This window comes from Rhinoderma darwinii, chromosome 1, assembly GCF_050947455.1.
Source record: "Rhinoderma darwinii isolate aRhiDar2 chromosome 1, aRhiDar2.hap1, whole genome shotgun sequence".
NCBI lineage: Eukaryota > Metazoa > Chordata > Amphibia > Anura > Rhinodermatidae > Rhinoderma > Rhinoderma darwinii.
This window is the reverse complement of record NC_134687.1, coordinates 293,556,558-293,571,317: the sequence shown is the minus strand read 5'-3', so window position 1 is coordinate 293,571,317 and position 14,760 is coordinate 293,556,558. Positions and strand designations below refer to the sequence as shown.

The window sequence follows — 14,760 nt, the reverse complement described above, 5'->3', positions numbered from 1 at the left end:
TTAAAGAGGCTCTGTCACCAGATTTTGCAACCCCTATCTGCTATTGCAGCAGATAGGCGCTGCAATGTAGATTACAGTAACGTTTTTATTTTTAAAAAACGAGCATTTTTGGCCAAGTTATGACCATTTTTGTAATTATGCAAATGAGGCTTGCAAAAGTCCAAGTGGGTGTGTTTAAAAGTAAAAGTCCAAGTGGGCGTGTATTAGGTGCGTACATCGGGGCGTTTTTAATATTTTTACTAGCTGGGCGCTGTGAAGAGAAGTAACATCCTCTTCTCTTCAGAACGCCCAGCTTCTGACAGTGCAGATCTGTGACGTCACTCACAGGTCCTGCATCGTGACGGCCACATCGGCAGCAGAGGCTACAGTTGATTCTGCAGCAGCATCAGCGTTTGCAGGTAAGATCGATAGGGGTTGCAAAATCTGGTGACAGAGCCTCTTTAAATATGCCAGAGTTTAGTGTTTAAACCCTGGTACGTATACTCTTGGGTAAAGGAGCCTGGCTGATACATATAAATAACACGTCCAGTTAATAAATATGCCTCACTGTATGTACAATATACACATGGAATGCCGTGTGCTTGTTCTGACATCTCTGTGACATTGGGATGATCTCACACAAAGTTCTTCACTGCATCATCGAGATCCATGGAAAATTTGGAGTGCACTGTAAACAAAGAGAAGAGATGTTGTATTAACGATAGTTACATACACAAATTTATTTTAAAAATGTACTGCGCAAATGTTTTTGCCACATATAAAATGATGATGGTTACAAAAATTATGACCTGAACAATTCTATATATCACAAAATATTTGTCGTATAAAGAGCAGTAAACAGTAAAATAATTAAATTAATATGGGGTGTGATCAGCCTTTAAAATGACTGATTTTATTTGATATACAATATAATAAGGAAATCTTAATTTGTTTTAAGGATCATGGAGAACTTGCTACAGTTATTTTGCAGACTTTGACGGTCTTAGGGTATGTGCACACACACTAATTACGTCCGTAATTGACGGACGTATTTCGGCCGCAAGTCCCGGACCGAACACAGTGCAGGGAGCCGGGCTCCTAGCATCATACTTATGTACGATGCTAGGAGTCCCTGCCTCTCCATGGAACTACTGTCCCGTACTGAAAACATGATTACAGTACGGGACAGTTGTCCTGCAGCGAGGCAGAGACTCCTAGCATCGTACATAAGTATGATGCTAGGAGCCCGGCTCCCTGCACTGTGTTCGGTCCGGGACTTGCGGCCGAAATACGTCCGTCAATTACGGACGTAATTAGTGTGTGTGCACATACCCTTACGGTTTCTCAAACACTGCGGTTATATAGCAGTCTTTGCAAAAAATTGCATCAGAAACCACAATATGACCATATGAAAGTGTAAATATATCTTTGCTTATTTCTGTCTCCTGTTGGCTATTCATCCATGTAACACTCTTCAGCGCGGTTGGGGCTTATAGTGAAACGATGTCCACAAGAGTTCAGGTCACGTAGAAGGTGTATGCCTGTTGATTGATCTTGTTTGTCGCCAGTCCAAGAACCCGTTATGACCATCCAATTGGCATTGGGTTTGTGCAACTAGTGGGGGAGGCGGTTAAGAGAGGGTAAGGAATATAGGATGAGGACGCTTGGACTAGAGCCATCACGGCTGGTTTAACCCAACCTGGGTTTAAAGGTATTTTTTGGAATTATGCGGACAAGTAGCAGTATCCTGTTCCATATTGATTATATGAAGGGGCATGCCAACTGTTTCCTTCCCAAACATGGAGCAGGCTGGAGATGGGATGTTTCTCAGGCGGAAGTTTCACATGGGAAAAATGTAACCTCTATGGAATATTTTCAAAATCGTCTCCCAGTAGAAGATGGTTGGGATATATTTTAATGCCTTAGAGAGAATTATGCTTGGAGTAAGCTCCAGATCATATGAAGTCCACCAATTAATTTCCGAGCAGGTCAGATCATAATTTATTTGTGGTCGTAGAAACAAGTAGAAACTTGAAATCTGCCCCTTTGGCTCTATCAGAGTAGCAACCCTGCGTTGATAAGGCTGAGTTCACACTGGGCGGATACGCTGCGTAAAAGTACGAAGCGTATACGCCCTGTGTGCCGCACAGAATTTCGGGCGAAAAACCGCACCAAACTGACGCAACGAAATGACGTTTCATCCCAGGAGTCCGCTGCGGTCACATGACATGAAGTGTTATCCCAGGAGACCGGCCCTCTGATGTCATCCTGGCAGGCCTCCTGGGATTATGTTTCATTCCATGTCACCGCCGCGACAGGCTGTGATTGGCCGACCTGGAGGAAGAAACAGACTCCTGGGTAAGTATAATTTTTTTTTATGAATTGCGTTTTTTGGGGCGGATTCACTGCGAACCCATCGCAAAAAACGCAACAACTGCTATTTGTTGCAGGTTTTACCTTCCCATTGAATTCAATGGGGGAATACCACAACAAATAAGCAGCGTTTACACAAATACAATTGACATGCTGCAGAATAAAATTCCGCACCGCAGGTCAATTTTTGAGTGTTTTTTCTGCTCAGTATTTAGGGCATGTTCACACGTGGCGGAATTGCTGTGAAATTCCGCTGTGGACAGTCCGCAGTGGAATTCTCCAGCAGCCGTTTTTTACATTTGTTTAAATAAATTTTTAGGCAAGTTAGTTCAGACATTGCGGAAAACTCAGCTGCGGACCATAGGCTGCAGTGCAGAATTTTCTGTCCGCAGCATGGACTATCTGTTGCGGAGAAGAAGCAGAATTTCACTGCGGATTTCAGCCTTTGCAATGCAAAAACTGAAATCTGTGGCAAGTCCGCTGTGTTTTCTGCAATGTCTGAATTACCTGTCAAATATGCAAATGTTGGTGCAGATTCATTGCGTAATTGCCCCAAATCTGCACCAACATTTGCAGCGGAAAAACTCCCTATGGGCATGCCCACACGTGGCGGTTTTCCTCCGCAACTGTCCGCATCAATGCCGCACAGAATCTGCGTTGCAGATTCTGTGGCGGATCTGCCCAAAATGTGCAGCAAATTGATGCGGATTAGCTGCTGCGTACTGCGGTAAAAGTGCTTCCCTTCTCTCTATCAGTGCAGGATAGAGAGAAGGGACAGCACTTTCCCTAGTGAAAGTAAACGAATTTCATACTTACCGGCCGTTGTCTTGGTGACGCGTCCCTCTTTCGGCATCCAGCCCGACCTCCCTGGATGACGCGGCAGTCCATGTGACCGCTGCAGCCTGTGATTGGCTGCAGCCGTCACTTAGACTGAAACGTCATCCTGGGAAGCCGGACTGGAGACAGAAGCAGGGAGTTCTCGGTAAGTATGAACTTCTATTTTTTTGACAGGTTGCTGTATATTGGGATCGGTAGTCACTGTCCAGGGTGCAGAAACAGTTACTGCCGATCGATTAACTCTTTCAGCACCCTGGACAGTGACTATTTACTGACGTCTCCTAGCAACGCTCCCGTAATTACGGGAGCCCCATTGACTTCCTCAGTCTGGCTGTAGACCTAGAAATACATAGGTCCAGCCAGAATGAAGAAATGTCATGTCAAAAAAGCAAGACGCATCCGCAGCACACATAACATGTACATGACAGCTGCGGACTTCATTGCGGAATTTAGAATCTCCATTGAAGTCAATGGAGAACTTCCGCAATGAGTCCGCAACCAGTCCGCCACTGGTCCGCAACATCCATTGTATGCTGCGGACACCAAATTCCGCACCGCAGCCTATGCTCCGCAGCGGAATTTTCAGCCTCGTCTAAACGAAGCCTACTAAAAAGAAGTGGAAGGCAATGGAGAAACGGCTCCGCTGCGGATTAACGCTGCGGAGTGTCCGTAGCGGAATTCAAGAGCAATTCCGCCACGTGTGGCTTAGCCCTAACTCAGCGTGTGGATGAGATTTGTTTTATCTCCTCCAATTTGCTGCTACTGAATTTGTTGTGGATTTTCCGCAACTAATTTAGTTGCGGGAAATCCGCAGTATTTACGCAACGTGTGAACTGACCCTTATACTCATGTTCGGAATATTGGGTGTGTTCTTCAGCTCTTCTACCCACAAACATCCTCTGAAACTGCCAAATTCTGCCTGAAATGTTTTGGACACTTGCTCCCGTTGCTCACACTTGCTGGCAATTATGGGTGGCAGTCAACCCCCCACCCCGTGCCAGGAGAAGTCACTGACTTAAATGTTCATATATTGTTCTCCCGTAGCGGAAACACCGGCCACAGGGTCGGGGATTCCGCTTTAGAAGTGGCTGACGTCACTGTGTCCATACATGGACAGTGAAGTCAGGAACTTCTACTGGAGCGGAAACACCGGCCACATTGTCGGGGATTGCGCTTCAGAAGTACCTGATGTCACTGTGTCCATATATGGACAGTAAAGTCAGGGACTTCTCCTGGAGCGGAAACACCAACCACAGGGTCGGGGATTCTGCTTCAGAAGTGCCTGACTTCACTGTGTCCATATATGGACAGTGTAGTCAGTGACTTCTCCTGAAGCGGAATCCCCAATCCCCGGCCACAGCGTTGCCGAAGCTGTGGCCGGGGATTGGGGATTCCGCTCCTAAAGGAGCAAAAAAAATACCCTCCTCCTCACATGCACTTCGCACTGTGAGGAGGAGAAGGAGAGAGAGCGAGTGACGGAAGACACGGCCGCCACTCGGGACACATTCCATTGATGGCCGTGTATTACTCGGACTCCAAAGACTTCTATGGGAGGTGGGCGAAAATAGGGCATGTCAGGGTATGTTCACACGCAGTGTTTTCAGACGTAATTCGGGCGTTGCAACGATTGACCGCGGCATTTAAGGTGTTAAACGGGCGGAATCAAAGTGAACTTTGATTGCGCCCGCTGGAGTGAGGTGTCGGGTGTGTAACACAGCCGTCACCCGCAGAGTATGGAGCGCGCTCAGTGCGTGAGCGCGCTCCATACTTCCCCTTGGCGACATTTCAGTAATAGTACATCGTATGTAGCCAAGGGGTTAAACTTGAAAAAGTAATTTTTTTAAGAGCCTGTTCACATCAGCGTTCGGGTTCCATTCATCGCTTCCGTTCAACCTTTCCGTCAGAGGAACTGATGAACAGTAAGCCGAACGGAAACTATCGCTTCCATTTGCATTACCATTGATTTCATTGGTAATGCTTCAGTTTCAGTTTGTTTAAGTCTGTTTCCGTCCTGTAAAGTTTCCATTTTCTTCACGAAAACAGTGTAGTCGATTACGCTATTGTTTCTGTGAAGAAAAAACGGAACGGAAACAAACTGAAGCATTACCATTGAAATCAATGGTAATGCAAATGGAAGCTATAGTTTCCGTTCATTGGTAAATCTGACGGAAAGGTTGAACGTAACCGAAGAACAGAACCCAAACGCTGTTGCGAACCGGCATTTACTCTTTGTGACACCCTAATAACCCAATAATTATTTAAAAAATAAAATGACCAAATACTACGTGTGTAAATATTATTTTATAAAAAAGCGCTATCCGTCAAATTACTTTAATAGCATAACATTTTTTTTAAAAAATTATACCCGTTTAACTAGCACCAGTAAAAAATAGCTAAGAATGGCCTCTTCAATGAGGCCCAAAAATGTGTGCAGTATTAGGGCGGATTTACACAAGCATGTGCATTTTGCGCACGCAAAAAACGCAGCGTTTTGTGTGTGCAAAAGGCACTTAACAGCTCCGTGTGTCATCACATAGGATGTACGGCTGCGTGATTTTCGCGCAGCCGCCATCATTATGACACTCTGTTTGGATGTTTGTAAACAGAAAAGCACGTGGTGCTTTTCTGTTTGCAAACATACCTTTGACTCCTGTTGCGCGAATCACGCGCGTCCCACGGAAGTGCTTCCGTGTGGTGCGCGTGATTTTCACGCACCCATTCACTTCAATGGGTGAGTGATGCGCGAAAAACGCAGAAATATAGGACGTATCGTGAGTTTTACGCAGCGGACTCACGCTGCGCAAACATCACTGACAGTCTGCACTGCCCCATAGACTGGCATAGGTCCGTGCGACGCGCGTGAAAAACACGTTCGTTGCACAGACGTATTACACGTTCGTGTAAATCCGCCCTTAGGGTGTATTCACACGGTGTAGTTTTGCCACGCATGCACCGTGTGAATACACCCTGAGGGTATGTTCACACGGGCTATTTTCAGCCGTTTTTCAGGCGTAAATAGCTCCAAAAACGGCAGTAAAAAACGTGAGTTGCTTAAAAAACGGCTGAAAATCAGGGGCTGTTTTCCCTTGAAAACAGCTCCGTATTTTCAACCGTATTTTGTTAAGCATGTGAACATACCTTAAAGGGTTTAACAGATTATTTTTGGTTTCATAGATTGAGCAGTCCATGTTACTCTGTGTCCCTGCTGCACACCAATTATAGAGCTCTGTCTCCTAGGCTCACTTATTATACATGAGCAACTTTGTGGTAGAGGTTCTGTGTTGAATATTTTTAATTTTTTTTTAAATTGTAAATGGAGTTACACTTTAATATTATTTTCTTTAAAAACATACAACAAAAATGTAAAAAAAATGCAATCTGCTCTTTTCTACAGGTACACTAAAGCGGAAATGTAGACATCTAACACAAATTGTATACATAAAATGTGTAACACCGTAGTGTAAATTTTTTTTTTATACATGCAACTATACCATTAGCAATAGGGATAATGATTACAATGAGGGCACGTTCAGATGTGGCGGAATTTTTCCGCTGGAAATGTTGGTGCAGATTTGGGGCAATTACGCAACTAATCTGCAGCAACATTTGCATATTTGACAGGTAATTCAGACGTTGCAGATATCACTGCGGACTTGCCGCAGATTTCAGCATTGCAAAGGCTGAAATCTGCAGTGAAATTCTGCTTTTTCTCGGCAAAGTCATGAGCATGCTGCGGAGGGAAAATTCTGCAACACAGCCTAATTTCCGCACAGTTATTTTCTGCAACGTCTGAACTAACTTTCCTACAAATGTATAGAAACAAATGTAAAAAACGGCTGCTGCAGAATTCCACTGCGGACTGTCCGCAGCGGAATTCAACAGCAATTCCGCCATGTGTGAATTTGCCCTGACACACTAAAAACAGGAGACATAAAAAGTAATTTTTTGTTACATGCTAAGATGATGCTGAAAAATGAGATTTAAAAACAATTAAGCAATACAAGATATACAATGAATAAGACACCAAGGAAATGCTGTTTAATATTGAGCAATGATCTTTAGAACATAAATCTAGGAATGTGAATAAAAACAATATTCTATTTACAAATGTACCTGGGGGCAAAATTGCCAATGCTCTGCCTAACCTGTATTTTTTCAGTTGGCCAGCTGCTTGCAACAATATTCACCCATGATATGCACATAAGACACAAGAAGAAGAATCAATGCAGAAACCCACATTCCAATTCAGTAAAGATAACACTTTAAGGCCAAATATTACATATCAACAAAAAAAGACAACGAAACTCTAAAATATACTATACTTTTTGTGCTTTTACAGATGGTTACAGAATATTGGCTTAAATTATCTATATCTAAAATATTTTCTGGCAATAGCATAAATACAGAATAAATATTTTTTATTATCAAGATACATGAGTGTGCAGAGTAAAGTATAACAAAAAGCCATAGATACCTGCACAGCTTCCTGCATGACGGACTCCTATAGATCGTCCCAAGAAGCAAGTGGCTCTTCTGAGATGACAGGCTGAGGGATAGGTGACATTATTGTTTCCGCACAGCATGTAGTCAGAGGCAAGAGGCATTGGACAGGGAGAGGTGCGACACATGACACAATGGGCACTTCCAGTCTGGTCCACAACGCATGAATGAGTCCCTGGGCAAACCACATTCGAACATGACTCTGAAAGTATATGCCACAGACAAGTAGACAATATATTAATTGACATTAATATTGCATGCATGACCTAGTATGACACTGTAACGGCAGGGGGTAGGGAGACGGACAAGTGAGCCCTAATCTACCCGCCACTCTGTCCCTGCCTACTTGCAACGACCCGCCCTAGGCGACGGGGTACAACTGGGCGGCGGTCCCTGCGCTCAGTAAGTGCACGACAAACACGACAAACATACAAGGAACACAAGCAAGGAAAAGGGGCCGTTGCCCACGGCAACACGGTGAGCAACCAGAGTGGTGAACGAGCCGAGTCAAGCCAGGAGTGTGCGAGGTACAAAACGAAAAGCAGAAGAGTAGTCGGTAAGCCAGGGTCGGTATGGAGCAGGATCAAAAATAGCAGGAGCTGTAGATGGGCCAGGAACCACAAGGAAGGAAACAAAAGCAATAACAAGCACCGAGGGACAGGAAGTGCAGGCTTAAATAGACCGAGGGCGGGAGCTAGCTGAGTCTGGCCAGGTTACGATAGGCTCTCCCACTCCTAAGCCTGCCAGCCTGAATGGTGGAAGCAGGAGTCAGTCTCAGGGATGTATTCTCAGGTGCTGACTGATTAGTTCTGGGAGTTAACCCCGCAGTGCCTGGCAGATCCTTTACAGTACCCCCCCTTTTATGAGGGGCCACCGGACCCTTTCTAAGTGGACCTGGCTTACTGGGGAAACGCAGGTGGAACCTCCTGACCAATACCCCAGCGTGAACATCCCGGGCGGGTACCCAAGTCCTCTCCTCGGGCCCGTATCCTCTCCAATGGACCAGGTACTGGAGGGAGCCTTGGACCATCTTGCTGTCCACAATCCTGGCCACCTCGAATTCCACCCCCTCCGGGGTGAGGATGGGAACAGGAGGTCTCCTCGAGGGAGCCAAGGACGGGGAGCAGCGTTTGAGGAGGGAGGCATGAAACACGTCGTGTATCCGAAAAGACGGGGGTAACTCCAGCCGGAAGGAGACAGGATTGAGGACCTCAATGACCTTATACGGCCCAATAAACCGGGGAGCAAACTTCTTGGACGGAACCTTGAGACGCAAGTTCCTAGACGACAACCACACCAGATCCCCGACCATAAACAGGGGGTTAGCAGAACGTTTTTTATCAGCCTGAGTTTTTTGTACGCTCTGGGACACCTCTAGGTTTTTCTGAACCTGGGCCCAGACTGTGCACAGTTCCCGATGAACGACCTCTACCTCAGGATTGTTGGAACTACCAGGTGAAACGGAGGAGAACCGTGGATTAAACCCAAAATTACAAAAAAAAGGAGAGACCCCAGACGAGTTACTGACCCGGTTATTAAGGGAAAATTCGGCGAGGGGAATGAAAGAGACCCAATCAAATTGACAGTCAGAGACAAAACACCTTAAGTATTGTTCTAGAGACTGATTAGTCCTCTCCGTTTGGCCATTGGTTTCAGGATGGAAGGCAGAGGAGAAGGACAGATCAATCCCCAACTTCATACAGAAGGCTCTCCAAAACAATGAAACAAATTGTACCCCTCTGTCCGAAACAATATTGACAGGGACCCCATGGAGACGCAGGATGTGTTTGACAAACAAGGTAGCCAACGTTTTGGCGTTGGGTATTTTCTTGAGGGGCACAAAGTGGCACATCTTACTGAAGCGGTCCACCACCACCCACACCACCGACTTGCCTTGGGATGGAGGCAAATCGGTGATAAAATCCATGGAGATATGTGTCCAAGGTCTCTGGGGAATGGGCAACGAACGCAGTAAGCCCGCTGGTCGGGACCTGGGAGTCTTGGACCTAGCACAAACCTCACAAGCGGCGACGTAGGCCTTAACGTCTTTAGACAACCCAGGCCACCAATAATTTCTGGTAATGAGGTGTTTGGTACCCAGGATGCCTGGATGGCCAGATAGTGCGGAGTCATGATTTTCCCTAAGTACCCTTAGCCGGAATTGCAGGGGAACAAACAGCTTGTTCTCAGGAAGGTTCCCGGGAGCTGCACCTTGATCAGCAGCAATTTCAGAGACTAAATCAGAATCGATCGAGGAAATGATTATACCTGGAGGCAAAATACAAGCAGGATCTTCCTCCGAAGGAGGGCTGGCCATGAAGCTACGCGACAGTGCATCAGCCTTAATATTTTTAGACCCAGCCCTATAGGTAACCAAAAAATTGAATCTGGTAAAAAATAACGCCCATCGAGCTTGTCTCGGGTTTAGCCTCCGGGCAGATTCTAGGAACACCAGATTCTTGTGGTCGGTAAGGACCGTTACCTGGTGCCTAGCCCCCTCCAGGAAGTGGCGCCACTCTTCAAATGCCCATTTAATGGCTAAGAGTTCGCGGTTGCCAATATCATAGTTACTTTCAGTTGGCGAAAACTTCCTGGAGAAGTAGGCACAGGGGCGGAGATGGGTGAGGGACCTGGTACCCTGGGACAAGACAGCCCCCACTCCCACCTCAGATGCGTCAACTTCCACGATAAATGGCTCCATTTGGTTGGGCTGAACCAGCACCGGGGCCGAGACAAAGCACTTCTTAAGGACCTCAAAAGCCTGGACAGCCTCAGGAGGCCAGTGGAGGAGATCAGCACCTTTGCGAGTGAGGTCCGTAAGGGGCTTAGCGATGACCGAGAAGTTAGCAATAAATCTCCTGTAATAATTAGCAAACCCCAAAAAACACTGTAACGCCTTCAGGGAGGCAGGTTGGACCCATTCCGCCACAGCCTGAACCTTGGCTGGGTCCATGCGGAATTCATGAGGAGTGAGGATTTGACCCAAAAATGGAATCTCCTGTACCCCAAACACACATTTTTCGGTTTTGGCAAACAGCTTATTTTCCCGAAGGACCTGGAGCACCTTCCTGACATGCTCCACGTGGGAGGACCAGACCTTGGAAAACACCAGTATGTCATCAAGGTACACTACCAGAAAAATCCCCAGGTAATTTCTCAAAATCTCATTTATGAAATTCTGGAAGACCGCAGGGGCATTACACAACCCAAAGGGCATGACGAGGTATTCGAAATGGCCTTCGGGCGTGTTAAACGCAGTCTTCCACTCATCCCCCTCTTTGATGCGAATAAGGTTATACGCCCCCCGTAGATCCAATTTAGAAAACCATTGGGCCCCCTGAACCTGATTAAAGAGATCAGGAATCAAAGGAAGGGGATACTGGTTCCTTACCGTGACCTTATTCAGGCTACGGTAGTCAATGCATGGCCTAAGACCACCATCCTTCTTCCCCACGAAGAAGAAGCCAGCACCTACCGGAGAAGAAGAGGGACGAATGTAACCCTTGGCCAGGGATTCCTGGATATACACTCTCATAGCTTCACGTTCGGGACAAGAAAGATTAAATATCCTACCCTTAGGAAGCTTAGCTCCTGGTACCAATTCGATAGCGCAATCGTATTCTCTATGAGGAGGTAACACTTCGGAGGCCTCCCTAGAGAAAACATCAGCGAAGTCCTGAACAAACTCGGGTAGCGTATTCGCCTCCTTAGGGGGAGAAATAGAATTAACAGAAAAACATGACGTACAACATTCATTACCCCATTTGGTTAGCTCCCCAGAATTCCAGTCAAACGTAGGATTATGCAACTGCAACCAGGGAAGACCTAGCACCAAATCGTACGATAATCCCTGCATCAACAGTACAGAGCATTGCTCCAAATGCATGGAGCCAACAAGGAGTTCAAAAACAGGGGTATGCTGTGTAAAATAACCATTAGCAAGAGGAGTGGCGTCGATACCCACTACCGGGACAGGTTTAGGCAAATCAATAAGAGGCATAGCAAGGGACATAGCAAATTCCACAGACATGATATTAGTAGAGGACCCTGAATCCACGAAAGCACTGCCGGTAGCAGACCTACCACCAAAAGAGACCTGAAAGGGAAGCAAGATCTTAGTACGTTTCATATTTACGGGAAATACCTGTGCGCCCAAGTGACCTCCCCGATGATCACTTAGACGCGGAAGTTCTCTGGCTGCAACCTTACGCTTAGGACAGTTGTTCACTTGATGCTTGTCGTCCCCACAGTAGAAGCAGAGACCATTCTTCCTGCGGAATTCTCTACGTTGTTGGGGGGACACGGAGGCCCCGAGTTGCATAGGTATCTCTGAATCTTTCGGGGAGGAACGAAGCAACGGAGCTTCGGGAGGCATCATGGGGGAGTCGGAGGAGAAAACACATAAACGTTCACGTTGTCGTTCCCTGAGACGTCGGTCAAGTCGTATCGCTAAAGCCATAACCTGGTCTAGGGAGTCAGAAGAGGGATAGCTAACTAGCAGGTCTTTCAGGGCATTCGACAGACCCAACCTAAACTGGCACCTTAAGGCAGGGTCATTCCACCGAGAAGCTACGCACCACTTCCGAAAGTCAGAGCAATACTCCTCAACAGGTCTCTTACCCTGACTTAAGGTCACCAGCTGACTCTCGGCAAAGGCAGTCCTGTCAGTCTCGTCATAAATAAGTCCGAGAGCAGAAAAGAAACAATCAACGGAGGAAAGTTCAGGGGCGTCAGGAGCCAAGGAGAAGGCCCACTCTTGGGGCCCTTCCTGGAGCCGGGACATAATTATACCCACCCGCTGGCTCTCAGAACCTGAGGAATGAGGCTTTAAACGAAAGTAAAGCCTACAACTCTCCCGAAAGGAGAGAAAAGTCCTCCGGTCCCCTGAGAACCGGTCGGGCAACTTGAGGTGGGGTTCAAGAGGTGCGGTGCGGGGAACTACCAGGGTAGCATCAGGCTGGTTGACCCTCTGAGCCAGGGCCTGGACCTGTAGGGAGAGACCCTGCATTTGCTGAGCCAGGGTCTCACGGGGATCCATAGTGGTGTCAGGGACCAGGGGTAGACTAGGTATGGGCTTGTTATTATGTAACGGCAGGGGGTAGGGAGACGGACAAGTGAGCCCTAATCTACCTGCCACTCTGTCCCTGCCTACTTGCAACGACCCGCCCTAGGCGACGGGGTACAACTGGGCGGCGGTCCCTGCGCTCAGTAAGTGCACGACAAACACGACAAACATACAAGGAACACAAGCAAGGAAAAGGGGCCGTTGCCCACGGCAACACCGTGAGCAACCAGAGTGGTCAACGAGCCGAGTCAAGCCAGGAGTGTGCGAGGTACAAAACGAAAAGCAGAAGAGTAGTCGGTAAGCCAGGGTCGGTATGGAGCAGGATCAAAAATAGCAGGAGCTGTAGCTGGGCCAGGAACCACAAGGAAGGAAACAAAAGCAATAACAAGCACCGAGGGACAGGAAGTGCAGGCTTAAATAGACCGAGGGCGGGAGCTAGCTGAGTCTGGCCAGGTTACGATAAGCTCTCCCACTCCTAAGCCTGCCAGCCTGAATGGTGGAAGCAGGAGTCAGTCTCAGGGATGTATTCTCAGGTGCTGACTGATTAGTTCTGGGAGTTAACCCCGCAGTGCCTGGCAGATCCTTTACAGACACAGTATAATTCACGTAGGGTATATTCACATGCGGCAGATGCATTGCACAAATTTCTGTGTCTCAAAATCTGTGCCACGCATCTGAAATGGGTTGTTTCTGGTGGATAGTGTTGTTCATGGTGATGGTTATTTTACTGTGGGGGGCTGATGGTCACTTTATTGGTGGGGCTGATGGTCACTTTACTGGTGGGACTGATGGTCACTTTAATGAGTGGTGGGCTGATGGTCATTTTACTGTGAGTGGAGTGCTATGAGTGGGGGACTGATGGTCATTTTACTGTAAGTGGGGGGCTGATGGTCATTTCCTCATTGCTGAAAGTGTTTTCTTTGTTTTGTTTGAGGGGTGGTGTAATGTAAAGGTGTAGCAAAGTATAAAGTGCATGTAAAGGATCTGCCAGGCACAGCTTCGGGGTTAACGCCCATAGGTAATCAGTCGGCACCTGAGTCTATGTCTCTGAGACTGACTCCAGCTTCCACCACTCAGGCTGGCAGGCTTAGGAGTGGGAGAGCCTATCGCAGCCTGGCCAGACTCAGCTAGCTCCCGCCCTCAGTCTATTTATACCTGCCTTTCCTGTTCCTAATTTGCTTGTGATTCTTCTCGTGTGGTTTCCTGGCCCAGCTACAGCTTCTGACTATTTGATCCTGCTCCATACTGACCCTGGCTTACTGACTACTCTCCTGCTCTGCGTTTGGTACCTCGTACACTCCTGGTTTGACTCGGCTCGTTCACCTCTCTTGTTGCTCACGGTGTTGCCGTGGGCAACTGCCCCATTTCCCTTAGCTTGTGTACCCTTGTCTGTTTGTCTCGTGCACTTACTGAGCGTAGGGACCGCCGCCCAGTTGTACCCCGTCGCCTAGGGCGGGTCGTTGCAAGTAGGCAGGGACAGAGTGGCAGGTAGATTAGGGCTCACTTGTCCGTTTCCCTACCCCTATCATTACATAATCACAAGCCCATTACCTAGTCTACCCTGGTCCCTGTCTCTACTATGGACCCCCTTGAGACCCTGGCCCAGAAAATGCAGGGTCTCTCCCTACAGGTCCAGGCCCTGGCTCAGAGGGTCAACCAGCCTGACGCTACCATGGTAGTACCCCTCACCTCACCTCTTGAACCCCACCTCAAGTTGCCTGACCGGTTCTCAGGGGACCGGAGGACTTTTCTCTCCTTTCGGGAGAGTTGTAGGCTCTACTTTCGCTTAAAGCCTCACTCCTCAGGTTCTGAGAGCCAGCGGGTGGGTATAATTATATCCCGGCTCCAGGAAGGGCCCCAAGAGTGGGCCTTCTCCTTGGCTCCTGACGCCCCTGAACTTTCCTCCATTGATCGTTTCTTTTCTGCTCTCGGACTCATTTATGACGAGACTGACAGGACTGCCTTTGCCGAGAGTCAGCTGGTGACCTTACGTCAGGGTAAGAGAC

The 14,760-nt window shown here is 47.5% G+C and overlaps 1 protein-coding gene across 1 annotated transcript in view; it reads right to left on the bottom strand.

Annotated features, from left to right (window-relative positions):
• Positions 1-614: 614 nt before the first annotated feature.
• Positions 615-14,760, bottom strand: part of FSTL3 (follistatin like 3) — a 186,054-nt gene continuing 171,908 nt past the window's right edge. Inside the window, exons 4-6 of the mRNA XM_075854850.1 lie at positions 7,664-7,891; positions 7,303-7,356; positions 615-667 (exon numbers count right to left, since the gene is read on the bottom strand). Of these exons, the coding sequence (XP_075710965.1) occupies positions 615-667; positions 7,303-7,356; positions 7,664-7,891 (335 nt within the window). The remainder of the gene's footprint in view (positions 668-7,302; positions 7,357-7,663; positions 7,892-14,760) is intronic.